The sequence below is a fragment of the Mya arenaria genome, chromosome 12 (assembly GCF_026914265.1).
Source record: "Mya arenaria isolate MELC-2E11 chromosome 12, ASM2691426v1".
Lineage (NCBI taxonomy): Eukaryota > Metazoa > Mollusca > Bivalvia > Myida > Myidae > Mya > Mya arenaria.
The window spans coordinates 39,999,961-40,020,540 of record NC_069133.1 but is presented as its reverse complement, the minus strand read 5'-3'; the positions used below and the strand labels follow the sequence as shown (position 1 = coordinate 40,020,540).

The 20,580-nt window shown below is 35.3% G+C and overlaps 2 protein-coding genes across 2 annotated transcripts; both read right to left on the bottom strand.

The window, feature by feature from the left end:
* Positions 1–20: 20 nt before the first annotated feature.
* On the bottom strand, positions 21–10,686 carry LOC128210682 (uncharacterized). The gene is made up of 3 exons (XM_052915033.1): positions 10,490–10,686; positions 5,302–5,504; positions 21–196 (listed from the first exon to the last, which is right to left on the bottom strand). Exons 1-3 carry the CDS (start codon positions 10,684–10,686, stop codon positions 21–23), a joined length of 576 nt encoding a protein of 191 aa, XP_052770993.1.
* Positions 9,425–17,335, bottom strand: LOC128210681 (uncharacterized). Its single transcript, XM_052915032.1, has 10 exons — positions 17,261–17,335; positions 16,892–17,107; positions 16,494–16,772; positions 15,628–15,864; positions 14,968–15,252; positions 13,951–14,205; positions 12,896–13,282; positions 12,171–12,482; positions 11,182–11,420; positions 9,425–11,069 (listed from the first exon to the last, which is right to left on the bottom strand). The coding sequence occupies exons 1-10, from the start codon at positions 17,316–17,318 to the stop codon at positions 11,052–11,054; spliced, it is 2,286 nt and encodes a 761-aa protein (XP_052770992.1). The 5' UTR covers positions 17,319–17,335; the 3' UTR covers positions 9,425–11,051.
* Positions 17,336–20,580: the final 3,245 nt, after the last annotated feature.

Below are 20,580 nucleotides of genomic sequence, written 5' to 3'. Positions count from 1 at the left end.
TACATGCGAATTCCAACATATTAACCTTTATTGAAATCCAAGTCCTCATTTGAGCTGTTAACAATGCAATCAGCATCCTCAGCAGTGATGTCGCCTGACTTGATTGTAACTCTTATGTTCCCAAAAGAATAAGGGTCAGGACCTGCCTTTGCCGGAAGTGTCTCATATAAATGTTCGGCATCTTCATCGGAGTCGTCTGGGTTTATTTGAAATACAGCAGCGTAAAATATGAGCATCAAAGTGATTGGCAACCATTTCTCCGTTCTCTAACTTTACCAAAGGGACATAATTCAACACATGTTATACAGTTTCATAATTAGAATATCTGAAAGGGTTTCCGATTGGATGTTTTTTGTTTATGTACGACGCCAACGATCACGTCGATACAAAGTCATTGCGAAATGGGTTTTTCAAAGGCAAATAAAGAATAATATTCATGCCATATCGATCAATTAAAAAACCTGCCATTGATGGTGAAAAAGTCGAAAAAGTCTATCAGCGCCTTTTCGAATTTTTTTAATATAATCATCAAATAGCCACCATATGTTTATTATTTTACTGAGTGGTTTCACACAGGTTTTGTCAATAGCTTTACCAAATATGGGTTTTCTTGTACATATGCTTTGAATTTTTTTGAAGGATTGAAAACTAGGCCGAACAAAAGTAAACAAGAGATGTTTGTCAAACATTATGCCCCCCCCCCCCCCTGAGCGCCATGTTGTCAGGATTATATGGACAATTGAATGAAATATGCATGGACCGAAATGACAGCTGATTTGTTGCTGTTTTAAGATTATGACCGTTAAAGTGTGAGGATAAAGTGTGTTATGACCGTCATGACCTTTGACTCTATGAACTCAAAATCCAGAGTCATCAGCTGGTCACCAGAAACCTAAATGTCAAGTTTTAGGGCCATGGGTGCAGGCATTGTCAATCTATCACAAGACAAGTTTTTTTCGTTCAAGGTCACTGTGACCTTGACCTTTGACCAGATGACCCCTTAAATCATAAGGGGTCATCTACAAGTCAGATGCAACTCCAAGTCAAGTTTGAAGGCCATGGGTTCAGGCATTGTTGAGTTATCACTCGGACAACCTTTTACCATTCAAGATCACTGTGACCTTGACCTTTGGCTCTATGAATCCTAAAATCAATAAGGGTGATCTACTGGTCAGGCTTAACATCCATGTCAAGTTTAATGATCATAGGTTCAGGCATTGTTGAGATATCAGTGGGGGAAGATTTGTTAACTTTTTTCCGTTAAAGGTTACTGTGACCTTGACCTTGGCCTGATGACCCCCAAAGTCGATAGGGGTCATCTACTGGGCAGGCCCAACCTTCATGTCAAGTTTGATGACCATAGGCCCAAGAATTGTCGAGTTTGCTTTCGCTGTGACCTTGACCTTTGACCCCTAAAATCAATAGGGGTCATCTACTGGTCAGGCCCAACCTCCATGTCAAGTTTGAGGGCCATGGGTGCAGGCATTGTTGAGTTATCACTTGGACAACCTTTTATCATTCAAGGTCACTGTGACCTTAACCTTTGGTCCAATGACCCCTAAAATTAATAGGGACAATCTTCTGGCCAGGCTCAACCTCCAAATCAAGTTTGAGGGCCATGGGTGCAGCCATTGTCAAGTTATCACTCGGATAACCTTTTACCATTCCAGGTCACTGTGACCTTGACATTTGGCCCAATGACCCCTTAAATCAATAGGGACCATCTTCTGGCCAGGCCCAACCTCCAAGTCAAGTTTGAGGGCCATGGGTGCAGGCATTGTCGAGTTATCACTCGGACAACCTTTTACCATTCCAGGTCAATGTGACCTTGACCTTTGGCCAGATGACCCCCAAAAACCATAGGGGTCATCTCCTGGTCAGGCCAATTCTCCAAGTCAAGTTTGAGGGCCATGGGTGCAGGCATTGTTGAGTTATCAATCGGACAACCTTTTACCATTCAAGGTGACTGTGACCTTGACCTTTGGCCCAACGACCCCCAAAAACAATAGGGGTCATCTACTGGTCAGGCCCAACCTCCAAGTCAAGTTTGAGGGCCATGGATGCAGGCATTGTTGAGTTATCACTCGAACAACCTTTTACCATTCAAGGTCACTTTGACCTTGACCTTTGACCCATTGAGCCCAAAATACAATAGGGGTCAGCTACTGGTCAGGCCCAACCACCAAGTCAAGTTTGAGGGCCATGGGTGCAGGCATTGTCACATTATCACTCGGACAACCTTTTACCATTCAAGGTCACTTTGACCTTGACCTTTGGCCTGATGACCCCCAAAAACAATAGGGGTCATCTACTGGTCAGGCCCAACCTCCATGTCAAGTTTGAGGGCCATGGGTGCAGGCATTGTTGAGATATCACTCGGACAAGCTTTAAAATTATTTTACCATTAAAGGTCACGGTGACCTTGACCTTTGACCCGATGACCCCCAAAATCAATAGGGGTCATCTACTGGTCAGGCCCATCCTTCATGTAAAGTTTGATGACCATACGTCTAGGAATTGTTGAGTTATCACTCGGACAATCTTTGGTCTACCGACGGACCGACCGACATACCGACATGCCTGTGCAAAGCAATATACCCCTCTTCTTCGAAGGGGGGCATAAAAAGTCATGAATAACGGAACACATGTATTTCATATCTATCTTTTTACCAAACCTAAGAATTGGCAACATCTTGATCAACTTCAAGGTCATGTCTTACAATCAAATGAGATTGATCGGCATAAGCAAAACAGTGTGGCTAATGTTTCTACTGTTAAACTACAATGAAATCTTACAAAGGCTGAACTTACAAGAAACACAAACAATAAGGCAAATTCTAGCCATACACGTTGTGTCTCTCTTACACACAACCTTTCGATGTTTCGGACTTCAAACCCAAATATTAAGAGAGTTAAACACTGAACGACCCTATGCAGCTGCAGTTTAATAAAAGGTGACATAACTTTAAGCCATTTATTTCTCTTTAAACTGTACAATGAATGCACAACCAATAAATTATAAACACATGCATAACAAGACTAAAACAATTTACAACATTGACTAAACGATTATATTTCAACAAATGCAATTCCTCCTCCACTAAGCGGAATATTCAGAACAACATGAATTCATTTTTAATTTTGTTAACTCTTCAATGTCCAATATACGGGTCTTTGACGTAAACAATTAAGACAAGAAAATATTCGCCATAAATTGAAAAACATACCAAGTCTAAGCGCAATCGCAAACACCTTAAAACGATTTCGTATGCATTGCGTATTGATACAACACAGCAAGAGCAGGCAAAAAAGATAGAACTATACTTTTGCGAAAGACCGTACTTTAATATTTATTAAAACAAAGTTGTTTGAAGAAGTTTTTGGCCCACTGAAACACAGTTTGGATACAATATAACGTAATATGTTGTCTTTTTTACTTTGATTGAATTGATACTTATTTGTATCGAACCGATTCAATTATTAACGCTTTACTGCAACTTAAAGAAAATACGAGTTTCGTTTAAAAAAATGAATAACTTCTTTGTATATTGAAAGTATTGTTTAAGAAAGACATCACATGTTACCGTTAGGTAAAAGCCAGAATGTACTAAACAACATTAACATATAGGAATTGGCTTCTGGAATTTACCTTACAATATATAGCTGTTAAACAATGGGTATCCTAACAATTTCATAACTTCTGAAGACGTTACAATTATAATGTGCAGCCCCTAAAATGTGTTAAGCTTATTAGCTTTTAAATGACTCAATACAACCATTAGCGATTCTTCTTTTCCATGTTTATAGCCCAAAATGACATTACTATATATCGAAAAGGCTTGTTGTTATACTGAAGAGCTAATCACGTGTCCTACAAGGGAAATTTCCTAACAATCCCATTCTTAAGACAATCGAACAAATGCTTAAGCATTAATGTTGTATCGTAACAAAGATTAGATGGGTTGCTTCCGACAGCGAGCGAAAATGCAGCAGCAATCGCAAATACACCACAATCGGCTTTGTTTTTCTGTTTTTGAAAATTAGCTCGTTCGATTATCAAACCCTCGTTCTCCTTATATATAACCATATTTAATAGCGTGTGTATGCAATCCTTGTCCATCTTTTTGAACATGCTATCAAACACCCTAACCCTTCCATCAGCGCAGCCAACTGTCGATGCAACCACCTAATGTTGCCTATGAGAATGCAACATTTGCAGCATTCGATTACGGACTTTAACACCGTCACCGACCGTCACTACAAACACGTCTTGTAATAATAGGATAATTATTCTATCAATTTGCATGCGTGATCTATTTCTTCGTCTTCAAGCCAATGCCTTGGGTCAAGCACCTTTTGCAATCACTAATGAGACGATAAGTACAGGTCAGCTGAATCCTTAAACAAGGTTTGTTCGTCATCGGAGGCGAACTCTTCGGAAGCTGTTGAACAAAAGAAGAGATAAACACATTTCTTTCGAGCAATATGTGACAAGCTTGCACAATATGTTAACTTAAGGAATTAACATAGAAACAGGCACAAATCACGTTTACTTGCTTCAAGAATACGCAATGTGTTTATCACTCCTTTTGGCAACAGCAATTACGTTAACATGTTCGGAATACTTGAATCGCGTCATGTATCATGTAATCATGTACAACCAACGTATCAATTGACAACTTAATTATATCAGATTTTGGTGCAAAGGTTATCTATTCATTCGCATCTTAAAATTAAAAATGATTTTGAGTACATTTAAAACTGGTGTTTGATAATAATAGGAATGTTGACACCAGTGACTTCTTTATTGCCAGTAATGATGATAGAAAGGTTTCGGAGGTTGTTTTACTTCATGTGTAGATTGTACAAGTTCAAACTGTTTCACACCGTCAAACAAATTTGCGATCTTCGCAAAGATATGTGAGGGCCAGTGAGAAATACACCATACATATACCATGTAATACCATATAGCTTAACGTGTGTATTTTCAATCCGTCGACCTTTGCATTGGTTATCGTCATGATAGACCGAACGACTGACAAACTTACAAAATCGCTCACTCCTTAGTACTCACACACATATTTTCTTTTCATGGGATATAATAACTAAAATAAACAACTTAATAAAGCGTGATTACCTAGAATGTTATTTAAAATATATCTTACGAAACGTTCAAGCCAATACCACTTTTTTCTATTCTTTAGCACCAGTATTTTGTTGAAGTTGAAGTTTACTGAATGATGCGAAAGCGACCAACAATCTGTAGGCTACTTTTTCTACGACTTAATGAATGAAAATTACCAGGTTTCCGTTGTTGTGTTTTGCTTGCATGTTTTTCCACGTTATGAGCACCCCATTCATTCTGTAGAGCTTCAGTAAAAGCATCAACTGTGCCATACTTCATATCACACAGGTAGATCTCCGTCAAAGAGCTATATTGTTCCTCCCGGAAAAAGTTCTTGACGGCAGCTACAATAATGCTTGTTCCTTTCTCCACAGGAAATCTGAAAACGAATATCAATACAGATAACACTGATTGAATTATGTATATAACACAATTGAAACTACACGGACAAGCCCTTTGGTCTAAACGTTTACCAATAAGGCCATCATTTTTTAATAATCTGATTTACAAACTCGCCGACCCAAGTTTTTGCTAAAATGAAATAAAAATAAAAGAGATCATCAACTGTTTTATTTTTACTTTGCCCGCCGACCCGAAAAATTGGGAGCAAATAAAATAAAATAACTTCTTGGAAAAATTAAATTAGCTTTACATGATCATTAAAAAACAACTCGCAGACTTCATTTCCGAGTATTAAACCTATATAACGGGTTTCCCTGGTGATTGGAAGCTGACATTCGGCTATCCATCGACATTCTCTACAGCTTTGTGATCGCCGAGCTGCTACGGCGACGTCATTGTCGACAACCCACGGAAATTTCCGAACGACTCCGTTACACAGATAACATTGCAGCTTGTTGGCCGAGGAGATTCGATTGCGGTGAGGATGTGGTAAAGCCCGGAGCCTGAACTCGTCTATTCCACGACGCTCTGTGCTAAACATAGGCCCTGTGCATAATGTTGCAAAAATTCTAACTTGATTGTCTGCCAATTACACGTTAAGTTTTTCGTCTATCAACTGTTGTTCAAAAGAAAGAAAAAATGCATTCTTCGACTAGTTTTAACGAATTCGCAAAACATATACGCATTTCGAGCATCGATGCCGTTTAAGTATAACCATCAAGGGAGGTGACTCTGAATATCGTCTGCAATGGCGGCATCGTCAGCTGCTTGTTATTTTAAAGTGAAAACAATCCTCAACAAAACAGAAACATCGACAATCCAAGCCATCAACCTTAACCAATCGTTGTCGGAGTTCGCATCTGCTTATTTAGCAGACAAAGACGTCCATATCGAGCGCGTGGCCGGGGATGATGCGGACACGGATTTAAACACGCCGTTCTGGGTTCTGAATGATTTCGGGTAATTGAATTTTAAAAAATACACGCCTTTTCATTTAGAGAAATATTTCAGTTGAAACTTTTTACAAAACGCAATTTATTATCGGGATTAACAATGATACAACGACTACGAGTTAATATTTCCCCAAATTAATGCGAGTTAGGCTGAGAGTGAGATGAATATACGGTACGGATGACCCTGAATACCGATGGGCTATGAATTACATTATTTAAAGTGACGAGTTTACGGACATTTGAATGGATTCATTTTTTGATTTACAAAAAAACATATCAAAGAAGATGATGGAGCCATTTGATGTAAAACTGTTTCTATTTACATGTTTATCAAACTTCATGACAGATTTTGACTTGTGATTTGGATTTACACACTAACTGTGATGACATCATTACTTTCCCACTTTTTGGGTCACGTGCAATTAATGCTGTCTAGACCACAAGCAAAAGATGGTGGCGCAGTTCAATTATAAATTTACATCAACTGTACTGAACAGTTAAGTGCACCATGCAGGCAGTCTAGAGACGTTTGTTAACATATTGTCTCTTCTTTTTGGTACATTTCACTTGGTGACTTTGGAGCTTGGTATCACGAGTAATTGAAACAATGGGATGCATGAAATTGCATTACATTTCAAACAAAACCAATCCACAATTCATACAGTATTGAAGCAACTACAGAATGTTTAGGTTTCTTCTCAACTGAAAGATTTTCCAACTTAACAATGATTGAATGTTTTTGAAAAAGTCATTTTTTGAAGACCACAAAAAATCGATCAATGGCGCTACCGGGAATTGAGCATGGGTCTACTGATTGCCATGTCATTTTCATGTAAATGTAACTGATTATAATTATTATATTGATCTATAATGTATTATTGTATATTTTAAAAATTATTTCCAGGCACGTAATCGAACCAAGTATTTGTCAAGCTAGAGCAGAATCTGACGTGCTCACTGTGGTGACATAGACTCAATTTTATTTGTCCACATAACCTAAATTAGCTATTCTTTACCGTTTTAACAGAATTAACTCCCATTATATTGAGTGTATAGCTAATCCTCTCATAGTAACAATATTTGGACAAGACATCAAATATTAATTAAATTTTTGTATGTTGGATGTGTGATATAGTAATCTGACAAATACTTAGAACGAAGGTTTGAATATGACAATGCAACAGTAATGTAAACTTATGGTACATGTACGGTAATTGCCATATTAGAATTTGATAATGTTTAGTCATGTGTCATATGAATATTGTTTTTACAAACTTCTTTTGTGAAAAGCTTTTTTTGTACAATGTATGTATATTAGTATAAACACTGACCATGATTCTTTGTATATGTACATATGTTTGTGTATAGGCCGGTGGCCATTAGCACAATAAATAAATATATATATATGCATGCATGTATATATAAAATGAGAATATATTATTTTTGCTGATAGCATTTAATGTTATATCCTCAGTATACCAGGGGAATCTTGTTAATATGTTGAAAAAATGACAAAATGTATATGTTACAATGTTTATTCTAGTCAAAATACCAATAGTAAGGCTTTGGTACATCTCTTGTTATGACTACATAATTTTCTAACATCATTTTAGCTTGTATGAGTTAAAATATTAACAAACACTAGTTTGTTTGTGAAGATTTTTATTTTGCAAGCACATGTAGTAAGTTCTATAACATGTAATAAGAGATTAGACTGTGGAAGGTGAACTTGTATATGAATTGTGCCAACAATGCTGAAATCCGGACGTCAATATTTGTTTCAATAGGTTTAAAAACCGTTTGCCATCTAGACAGTCTATTAAAATGTTCTTATGACTCAGTTAGTATGACAAGTACTTAACAATGCACTTCAGATAATGCAGACCTTTTTTCTCTTATTCAGCAGCTTTTTACCTAAATGCTGTCAAACTTTCTCAGTGTACAGTTTTCTGTTTCATTCTTTGTACACTAACATATCTGAAGTGAAGTAAAATACTTTACTGTGTATGTATTGAATGTGTGGTCAACATTTATGACCAATCTGTTGGTTGATATTGTAGACCACTTTGTGAGAATTTGATGTCATTATGTTCAGTTATTTCACAAAGTCTGTAGTTATACTGCTACAATACTTACAATATACAGTATACCTCACTTTGCGACCACCCTGGGGATCCTTTACAACTGATCTTATTATTGAGGTGGCCTAAATAACGACCTTAAATGACAGAGCAAAATTTGGAAAATGGACTTGAACATTGTGTTCTTAATTTTGAGGTGGTCTTATTATTGAAGTGGTCTTTAAGGGAGGTTTTACTGTATCTGAAATAGCTGATGTTTTATGTCACCTTGAACTGCTACATAGAACATTAATTTTGAGTTGTTATGAATAAGAGAAAGTTTACCATTCACTATTGGTAATAGTGCATTACAACCTAAGTAAAAACAAATAGTTTGCAATATTTGTTTGACTGCTGTTTAACTTGATGTTAGCGAGTATTTCATCTGAAATGTCATTCTTGTTTTACAAGGTTATGTTACAATAAGCCAAAACATGTTTCTTCATTCAATTTATTTTGTACAATTCAATTGTTAATCCATTCCAAATCTTAATCTGGCTTCAATCTACAAGCCTTGAAAATAAAGCATATATTGAGCAAATTTGTGTTGTGAAGTAAAATAGTGTTTTATTATACATTTCTGTGGTTATTATGGACACAAAACATGCATATACATGATATATAGCTCTATAAACAGGCATTTTGGGCTTAAAATGATATAAATGGAAATAAAATGTATGCTCCCTCTCGGTACTTTTATTTTATTTTTTTGTACTACTGCTCACTTTTTCAGCTTTTATTTTTATTTTTATTTCGCCCCCTCGACTCAACATTTTTGAAAAAAATCTTGTAAATCAGATAATAAAAAAATGATGGCCTTAACAATAACGTCGACGTTTAATTCTGACATATCACCAACGGTAACAAACATTCTTCGATTTTCATAACCAGTACAGCTTGCAATTACACAAATGTTTTCACTTCCCATGTCATGATTACCATCACTGTCTTCATTCATGGATATAACACATGGAAACGCTGATTCAACAGATCGCGTAATTTCACTTCCCTTCTTAGTTTGCAAATAGTCTCCAAGACCTGGTTTTCTGACTTCGTGCTTCATTTTGTTTACCTTTCTCAAAAAAACTTCAACTTGAGTCTTTGCCTGCTCCATTCCATCTTTTGTACCAAATATTTCAAACGCATGTGCATCATCTTTTGAAAATATACGAACTTGCTCTGAGTGTAAATAACTTGCAATTCTTTGAATATCACTCTCATGATAACGCTTCATCAACTTATAAACATTTCTGGGGACTTGAATGGTTTCCTTTAAGATAGAATGAGTCCTTAGAAATGACTGAATAGCAATTTCGACTTCGTACGCAATATCATCTGTGGTCCCGAAAACAAGTTTGCCTAAATAGGTTGTGTCAAGACAAATTTTGTCTCTATATTTTGAATTCAACTCTCTGTGTTTTTCCTCCCAAATGTCTGTCTGTAATACAGACATATTTGCTTCGGATAATGGAATAGTTTTACTCAGCACGGATTCTCGAACAACTTTTGCAGCTGTATCTAGTGTGTCCTTATTTGCAGTCATCACGATTAATTTGCTTCCTGTGTTTTCCCATACTGCAACGATGCGATTGTTTTTCATCTTTTTCACGATATACTCCTTCACTGTTTTGTTGCTTATGTCGTATAGGCAAAGCACTTGTTTCTGGAACTGAAATTCTACTGAGCAAAATTTTTCTTTTTGTTCATACATTTTTAGTAGCACTGTATTCACATCTTGACAAATACCTTCGATAATGATTTCGTTTTTTCCTTGATTTATTTTAACTTTAACGTCAGGAAAAGTTTCTTCCATTTTTGTCGGAAATTTGTCCGCAAGAAGCATTCTTGTTTGAATTTGATGTAGACTCGTTACAGTTTCTCTTGTCCACATTTTCTCTTTAGCAAACTCATCTGAAGCCAAGTCAATGATGGCACCAATGCTTTTGATGAGCGGATCAGCAACATGTTTCATGCCAACAACGGTTATTTTACCTGCTTCTTTCGACAAATAGACGGCAGCCGCTTCAGGTTGCTCTAGAGACACTTCAGAGAGTTTTGGTGTGACTTTCTCCCAGAGCTCTAGCATAACGGGCATGTCCTGTTCGGATATTTTGTCTATAAAATCATTGAAATTTTGTTCTGCACACTCCTTCCAATTTGAAGCCAATAAAATGCAATCTCTGACTTCAGTCGTTAATGAACATGATAGTTCTACCGATGGGGTTTCTTCAGACCAGGTTAGACTTGCATTACACATGTTCATCTGTTCTCTTAGTGCAGTTTTAGCCATATGTGAGTTTTTGAGAAATTTTGTCTTCGATTTGCTGACAGAAATCGTAAAGGATTCAGAAAATCGAAAACGTCTTTTAACAGAGTCTCCTTCTGCTCTTGCAATACATTGGATGTACCTTTTAACTTCAACTTTGTTTCCATCCAACATTTGCTCCTTACTTAGAACAGAATCCACACCTGTAAAATGCGAGGAATAGGTCAGAATTTACAATAGATATATAAAAATGATATTAACGTATGAAATGCACAATTAATTGATTATGTAAACTACAGCTATTTAGTAAAATACTTTTGTAATCATTGAAGTAAACCAAACAATAGCCTTGGGTTTTGAACATCTTGACTTTGCAAACGGGTCCACCATTGCTCCTCCTTTTATTTTCATTAAGTACAGCTCTATCGTGTCTTTTGTAGCATTTTCGGAAATGTTTGACACGAGGATGCAGTTTGATATAGGAACATAAGATACATCAAGGTATGAGTCTTCCAGTGGATTATCTCTGCAAACCCGTTTCAGTGTTTCGAAATCTAGTAAGGGAAGTGTTATGAAACAAGTTATAAGTTTAAAGCTTAAGTTTTATGCATCAACATTTACATTAACATTGTTTTCAAAACAACTGTTTACAGTGTGTTATTCAGTACAATTTACAAACACTAAAAATAATGACCGTGGTTGTTGAACATAACGAATAAGCCTGATGTACAATGTATTTGTAAATAAAATCCCATCAGCTCCATTAAGGCAAGTACTTTGGAAAAAAAAAACTTAAATTATAACCACAAATTTGCAACATTCAGTGGAAATAGTGCTAAAAATATTCTTTCAGTATATATGTGTTCTGAAACGAAATTCCTTAGGAAGCATAAATTACATCCAAGGTTTGAACGTTTTAGTCTGATTAAAACTGTTGATTGGAAATTGCAACACTGTCGATGCCCCATGACTAAAGCGATATTCAATTACAAAAGCATCATATTCATTGATTCTTAACGAAAAATTAAAACTACACTATGACGTACACAAAAGTCATTGAAACTAAACCTTATGAAAATGGCATTGCACCAGTTTTAGTGGTAACAAATTTCAAAAAAGTCATTAAGACATGTTCAATGATCCCGAAGAAAAACAAAAAATGCATGGTGGATGAAAAGCACTCACAAAAAACAGACAATCATAATGCTGTTTTAAGGGTAACCATATTGAGCTGATGTTAACTTTTACACAGTACATGTACACAATGGCTACAAGTACATTAGCAGTTTTTATTTGAACCATACCTATATCTTGTTCTGTTGTTACTAATGCAACATCATTACGGACAGCGTGGTAGGTTAGACTCCCATCTACAAGTGTATAGTTAGCTTTAGCTTCTAAAAATAGTCCAAGTAAGCTCTCTGTTATTTTTGCGTTCAGCCCTTTGATTAGGATCTTGTTCCTGTAACTAGGCGTTGTTTGAACGGACGGAGAGTATAGGGATACCGTAAGGTCAACTCCATTCACAGTGTGGTGTTCACGGTCTGCTACAGCTTTAGCAGCTGCAAAAAATAAAATAATTGTCATATGGGTTACGTTTGTATGTCGCTGATTTACTATTGGATGAGAATAATCTTAAGCGCCGTGAGGCTGAGCATATACGACCGCCAACGGGGCAATCTAATGACGGTTATCAATCATTATAGAGAATTCATGATTAAGTATATTAAACCTTTTTGAGGTGAATATGTACATACACAATGGTCAATGCTATCTTTTTCTTTAAATATTCGAAAATTGCTAAAGTAAATCCTGTCAAAGATATAGTTGCATGAAAAAGAACAAGAACTAGTGCGAACAAAATGAAATTTGCCACAGGTCCGAAATTACGAACAAAATCTCGCTGATATAATATATGCCCCAAAACATTTGTAACATAGTTTGTTATTACTTGGCTAGAAAAACCCCCAGAAAAGTAAACGAGTGAACAATTTCAGTGGATGATAAGGGCGCCCACCATTATTGATACCTAAATACGTCCCATTACTCAAACGGGCGAATACGTCATAGGATTTATCGCTCTTTGAATCACATTGTTCCTTCAGAAACAAGCATGACATTGTATTACCGCTTTCCTCATTAAATGTAATGTAGACTGTATCGTCGTCCTCCTCATCTGTGTATGTCGTTTCGATATCTCCACCTCCAGCCATCTTCTTGCTTTCAAAGTACCAGTTCACAGATTCCCTGGTCCTAATCTTTTTCATCCCATGGACTCGTATCGTCTTAGTCGGTTTCTTTTGAGTGTTACGTGCTAGATTTTGACATTTTGTAGATCGTTTTGGCCTAAACAGTGTGACCTGTAGTTGTCTCTTTCTAAGGTAATGGTTTTTTCGCAACACAACCCTCTCTGCAACTATACAGATCAACACTTAATAAACACACATAGTCTAGAATCTGAACAACATTTAAAGTGACACTCTTATTCAAAATAAATATATACACATATATAACAAACATAGATTTTGAGTGATAAACCTTCAAATACTTACTAAAGAATGCATTTATAGAAAATATTAATTAATGATAACTCTATTGTAACCGTGTATTTAATAGCTGAAAACCCAAAAATATTAAATGATTGGTGATTGCTTAAAAAATGAATGGATTTCCTATGTTCTCGTAAGGTAGAATTACCGTGTTTTCGGCATCTTTCTTTCAAATTAAACATGATATTCTTGATAAAACCTTTGTTTTCATCTTAAAGAAATGTTTACAGGAACATGATTCAAGTGCAGTTTTGTTATACATGCGATAAAGAGGTATTTGTTAAGATTAAACCGTTGAAACGAACAATATACAGACCAAACTTATGAAATGACTGCAAAATATACTGTGTTGTGTTTGACTCAAATCAGACCAGATAGAGAACCTTAAAGCCGCGTTTTAAAAGGGGACATGTGCATTTGTTCGAATGTTCAATTCCACTTTATGAATTATGACGAATATCATGTATATATGTCAAATATTTTTTGACGTTACGGTGAAATAGTTTCTTGAATTTTTAATAATGTATGGACTTACCCCTTTCGTCTTTATATGTCACAAACGCAATGTTGTTTTCAGAGTCAAATGTAGTTTTGTTTTCTACGATACCGCAACCTCCAGATCTGTTCTCGTTGTCAAAATACAGCTCTAACATGTCCAAAGAGTTCTCACTAACAACGTCGGGTGGTCCTTTAATCATTATCGTGTCCAGGGGCTTAGGTATGTAGATTTGAATCGACAGCTTCTGGTTTCTTAGGCAAAGTGGACGCGACTCCAATACCACCTGTGCATCTTACAAAAGCAAGGCTATCGATAGGAACAGTATAATGTTCATCAAAAAAGAATATAGGAACACTTATACTTATTTAACTTAATAAAATGTCTAAAAGTAAAAACAAGCTAGTTTGATAAACCCAAGGCAAAACATATTTTGAAAACTTTCCAGCGGGAGAAGCACCATAAAAGCTGTCACGTTTTTTGACCCATCAGTGTGTCATTGATCTTAGCTTTGCCGTTGTGTGATTAACGAACACTTGCGCAATGTCAAATTAAAATACATCCGTTATTAAGAATGGAACGGAGACGAACTAATGGAGTTTAATCCCCAAGTGGGACCATGAGGGTACGAGGTGCCGGAAATTGCGCTCGGTGTATCAGTTAAAGGAGGGTGTACGTTTGTCTCTTCAAGCGGTTGAGAAATTGTACATGATGTACATACAATTTGGAAAGACGGCTGGATGGACCAAGGGCTAATTACATGTTTCCCTTCGAGCAGCAAAATAAATGCATTTCATGTCGACTGACATGCCTTTGGTGTCTGTATAAGAACATATTAAATGAACTGTATACTTATGTTCATTGTTTAACATTTCGTATAAATTGAACTGTTGAAAATATATGCATTGATCAATTGAAAGGCAAATATTATACAATGTAGTCAACCATATGCAATATGAACCTTTTTTCAGTTCGCATTCATGCCGACAGCAAATATGTAAGGGATACCTCAGATATTATTAGGTGAAAAACAGACAAATTCAATATAATTCTTACCCTCTGGTTTTGCAAAACGAACGACAGCATTTCTATCTTTCTCATCGAAATCAATGTCAATCACCTCACATGACTTTAATGTCTTTGATTCAAAGAACATCTCTATAATTTCCTTGTCAACATCATTAGGAATATCCTCTACAAGAAGTTGTGTTGGAGATGTATCAATTTCATTACCAGTTATTATTTTGTCTGAACCAACTGTTTTATCTATCGGCAACTTTCTAAGCATCAATTGTTTTCCACGCATTTTAAATGGACCTCGATTGACAACAAAGGTAACACCTGGAATATAGTAAATACAGGAACTAAGAGAATGAATAAAATGAACAGAAAAATCATAAAAAAAATCAGTGTACCGACGTTGAATGCGCTCCGACATTTCTTTGCTGGTTAGCGCTTTCAATGCATAGTTAAAACTATAACGAAAGACACAATGTCATGACGAAGAAAAACCCTAAGAACAAAGACGGTCAAGACAGAGTGTAACAAACCGCAAGTGTAACCCGTTTGAATGCGATATAAACCAAACAAAATCGACACGTTTATTCTTTTTTCACATTGTTAATTTGGTATGATCTTTGCAATCAAATAAAGGTTCATCTCATCTGCTTCTCTTAATCAAGCATTAAACGCAAAATGTAACGTTTTACAACTTACTTGTTTTTGTATCATATGTTAAAATAGCAGAATGATCTCCTTCTGTGAACTCAATATCCAACGGTTTTATGTCACCAAATCTTCGTCCATTTTCAAAAAAGAGCTCGACGTCCTCGTAATCGACATTTTCAGGCAGTCTTGACACACGAATCTTAGGCTGTTCTAATGGCTGTAAAACAACGTGAATACTTTCCCCGAATATGGTCAATGGGCTCTTTGCAAGAAGAGTCTCAAGTGCTGTCAAATAAAATGATAGAAACATTTTTGATTTGTAACAAGTTGAAGTAAAATTGATTTTGTCCATATGCGTTCGGTCAAACAGGTTTGAAATACGTTGTCAAAGAACAGACAGGATTGAACTATGCTATCAAAGGACAGACAGGTTTGAAATATGTTAATATAAAAGGACAGACTGGTTGAAAATATGAAGTTTTCATCATTCGAGCTATTACGCACTAAATTTGAATATTATCATTATATGATTCTACTCGTTGAAAATTTCACACGATGGCATATTGGAACAAATAAATGGATCTTAAATAAATTATGCAAAAATGTACATACATTGATATAGAATGTTCAATTGAATAAGTTGAATGTAGCATATATACGTTAGTTTAATTCGTAACAATATCGTTTGCATAAACGTTTTCAGTAAAAAATATGTTTTTAAAAGGAGTGCTTAAGCCTAAAGAGAATTGTTAACATTGATAAATAGATATAGTCAACATATTTTCGTTTGGTTAGTTATCACAATAAAACAGTTGCATTAGTTAATAATAAAACTAATTGTTTAATCAATTAAAATAAGATTTTGGCCTAAAACAACCACACCAAATAAAAACTTGCTGCAGACAAATACTTACACTCCTGATTTCCAAGAGTAACAACAGCCAGGGAATCCACTTTATTATAGTCAATTTCAACCACTTCAATATTTCTAGCACGTTTTTTGCTACATAATAACATCTTTATATCATCTTGGTCTACATCATCGGGCAAATCTTTAAGAACAACTCTTGGCAGCTCCCTATTGTCTTCAGACTGTGTTACATCTTGTGTTTGTTGCTCGGGGTGATACGATTCTATATGAACCCTTGCGCGCTTCATGATGATACATTCTTTTTCCAAAACGGCATTGGCAGCTGGAAAATTAAGAATTGCAAGGCATGCAAGATTGTAGATTTAACTTTTGCTATTCCTTTTAATGAAAACGTATGCTCAACTGGACAAGTACTATACCTAATAGTGAATACTTATTTACCTTGCTTGTCCTTAAACTTGACTATAGCTGTTCTATCGTCCCTGTCTATACAAACGGAGTAAACCTTTACATCTGTAAAGTTCTTCTTGTTCTCAAAGAACATTTCAATGTATTCCTCATGAACGTTTTCGGGAATGCCTTTCAACAAAACTGCAGTATGTTTTCCGTCCGCAAACTGTGATATAGAGCTTCCATCTGTTGAGGGACGGGTGATATATGTTTAAAAAGGATTTTTAATATAAGTTATGCTGTAAAATGTTGACAATGAAACCATTGAAAAGCCAAATAAATATATTGTATGTTTACTAATTAGGCATACTTAGATATAGCATATACACTAGTTTTCTTAACTGTAAACTTGACACTAACCTCTTCGTCCCGCAACTTCGTCATCAAAACATGACGTTGGACAACGGGCACACGCCATCTTCGATATACGCGTCAGGCGATCTATACATGATTGAATAACAATATTACAGATGACTAAAGAAGGTAAAGATTGAAATAATAGAAATGTATGTATACATGTGTGATTATCTTGTATGTTCCACGTCAGGGATTTGTTCAGTCTTCGGGGACGGTTGCATGTACTCTTCAAGTACGTATTCGCATTATTTCCCTTTTAGGTGATGTTCTTTTGAAATATGTAAGTATACCATTAAATGTGAATACATGTACTTATCGCTTCTATTTACTTCTTTTCAAATAGAAGGCATCTGTATTACTCACTGTTACGATATGGAATTTGTATTAAAGTGAAAGTAGATATTTTGTACAAGAAAGTAAGAAAGCAAGATGTACAAGTAAAAAAGCAAGATAAACAAGAAAGAAAGCAGGATGTACATGTAAAAAGCTATATGTACAACTGAGAAAGCTAAATTTGTATATGCCAAAGATACGAAAGTACCTGAATGCATTGATCGTGTACTTAAATGGAAAACAATAGTATTTCCAGAATATTGTAGAAAGTCCCATATTGACGCACAACACAAACAGAAATGACAGTCACTATAATTAAATATACTTAAATGTTAATCGGTATTTATAACACTAGCTCGGACTATTACCGCTCTGATAATTACCTACAGTACATGTTTTACAAAATTAAACAATCGAATTAAAGTTGATATGCAACCCAGTGGTATTTTACAAATAAATGAGTTTTAGATCATAAGTGATTCTCCGACATTTTTAATAATTTAGGCATTGAAGGCATGATTGGTTTTCATGTTCAACAATTGCATTACTTTATCCAAAATTTGTCTTTAAAAGTAGTTGTAAAACAACGTATTCTGTTGGGTCAAACAAAACTAACTTGGATGTCTAAATAAATCAAAATAAAAAGATTGAATGAACGGTCATCGTTTTTCTATTTTAGTAACAATGACCCTGACCCCATCATCCTCAAAAGCATTTCCTATAATAATGTATACGGCTCCACATGAACTGACTGGCTAAAACTAGACATCAATCTTATCTCAAAAAGTAAGTGGAACACTTAATCCGACGCAGCCTGCCTTCAAGAAACTAAGCTTTCGTTTTAAGCCTGCATTTAAGAATCCGAAAATGACCGGTTCAATATGTTTGCTAGCAAAGTAAGCTTTAGGTCGCTGTTAGAGAAGCGCTATTCATTTACACTCGCTTGTTGCTGTTCAAACCTAACATCCATTTAACCGAGAAAACATGAAGATTCGTTCGGCGGGTAAATAACAATACAACGTCTTTAAGACAATGGGAAGGGTATGTTATCAATCAGCATCTAGAGGAGATTAAAATAAGGTTATTATTTTTTGACATATATAAAGTAAATAGGCCTTGTTCGTCATATTTCTCGTAATTTATCTTTCACAAGAGAAAATCTAATTATTTAGGGAATCAGATATAAGTAAATATGTAATGATCATAAAAAAAGTCCTGCACACCAACACCAAAGAAAATTTATAATAAGAAAACGAAAGCAGGACATATATGAACGTTCTTAACTTGGGTATAGATTATATGATCGTTAAAAAGTTTATTGGGGCGAAACAGCAACACCTCAAATCAAAATGACAACGTTTATTATCCTTAACATTCATACTTTTACAAACCACATGGATGTTGCATTAACATGGTATACATGTTTTTATTCGAAACACTTTCAACAGCCTGCTCTGAAAATGTACAAAAATGCACGAACAGAGAAACACTTCTTATGTGTCCTTTTGGCTTCCAGAGTATTTCTGTTCATCATATATTGCTGTACATAAACTACACACTTCTATGATAAGCGTTTACACTATACACACTATACGATATATCATGGTTTAACCATGCATCTGTAACCAATGGCTATACTTTGTTGTCTTTAAATATTGGTGTCGTTATCATGGATTTAAACCTATACTTCACATATCACAAATTTTATACAGCACAAATGAACATCCCCTTTTTAAAATACAACATATCAACGATCTTATACGCCGCTTTCTAACATTTAGTACACCAATGCTCATGGAACTAAATAACCCATATAATTCCGAGCTAACAAACACATTTCCTGGAGCTAATTCATCCGAATCTAATACACCACATTGCATTGAGCTTATACACCCAATAGTACGTATATAACACCACATTGCATTGACCATATACACTAAAACACCATACATCCTAATCAAATAATCACAATAATACATGACAGGATAAATGGTATGCCTAGATACTCAATATGGATTTTTCTAACAAAATATTCAACAATAATGATTAGGTTGAAATAATAGCAGTGAAATTAAAAAAATGAAATCAGCAAAACTTTAAAAGAAAATGAGTGGAAAATCTTTAGCAATGCATAATATTTCGATGACATTTAAGTAACGTCATTATATACCGGAAACAAATCGTAAGGCGCGTGTAAAATTTTTATTCATTCATGACGTCAACGTTACTCTCAAAATATAGGCTATAGTTATAATTTGAATTCAACAAACGTATTTATAAGATCGTATTTAGTTGTGCATACAACTTATTTCCATTGCAATTTCGCACACTCTTTTCAGCAAAATAAGTGCATGTATCAAGTACAATTGCAATGATAAAGTACGCGGTTCAAGACTGATACACACACAATGATAGCACACATATAATAGCCATTGTTTTACCGCTTTAGAAAAAGCTGATCATATCAAAACTTGGGTAAAATTTTAATTGATTGACCGTCTTATAAACGGACATGAATATAATAATAATCGTAACAGCTTTTTCAATATGCTGTTTACATACAAAAGATAATAAACTGATATGAAAGGCAGTCTCTTAATCAAAAACGTTCAAGCACATTTGTATAAATTTTGCCTGGAAAACATTGATTTCATTTCATTTAGTATATATATTCTAGCTGGTTTACCGATTTGACGATAATATCATATGTGGCCGTTTGCAAAAAAAGACCAATTCGTATATACTTATTTTTGATGAAAAGTGTATGGTAACTAGAGCATCTAGGCAAACATACACATAGTATGGGACTTCTTTACCCAAATAAAGATATATTAATATATTCTTGTATAGAGGTAATACATAACGAGGGAAGTCCCAATAGGTAATATTGCTTTATAGCAAATAACCTGTTACTATGTTTTACTTGGCGTTAACATAATTAACACAATATCTTTCTACAACGATTACAAATATTAGTAATACAACGATGA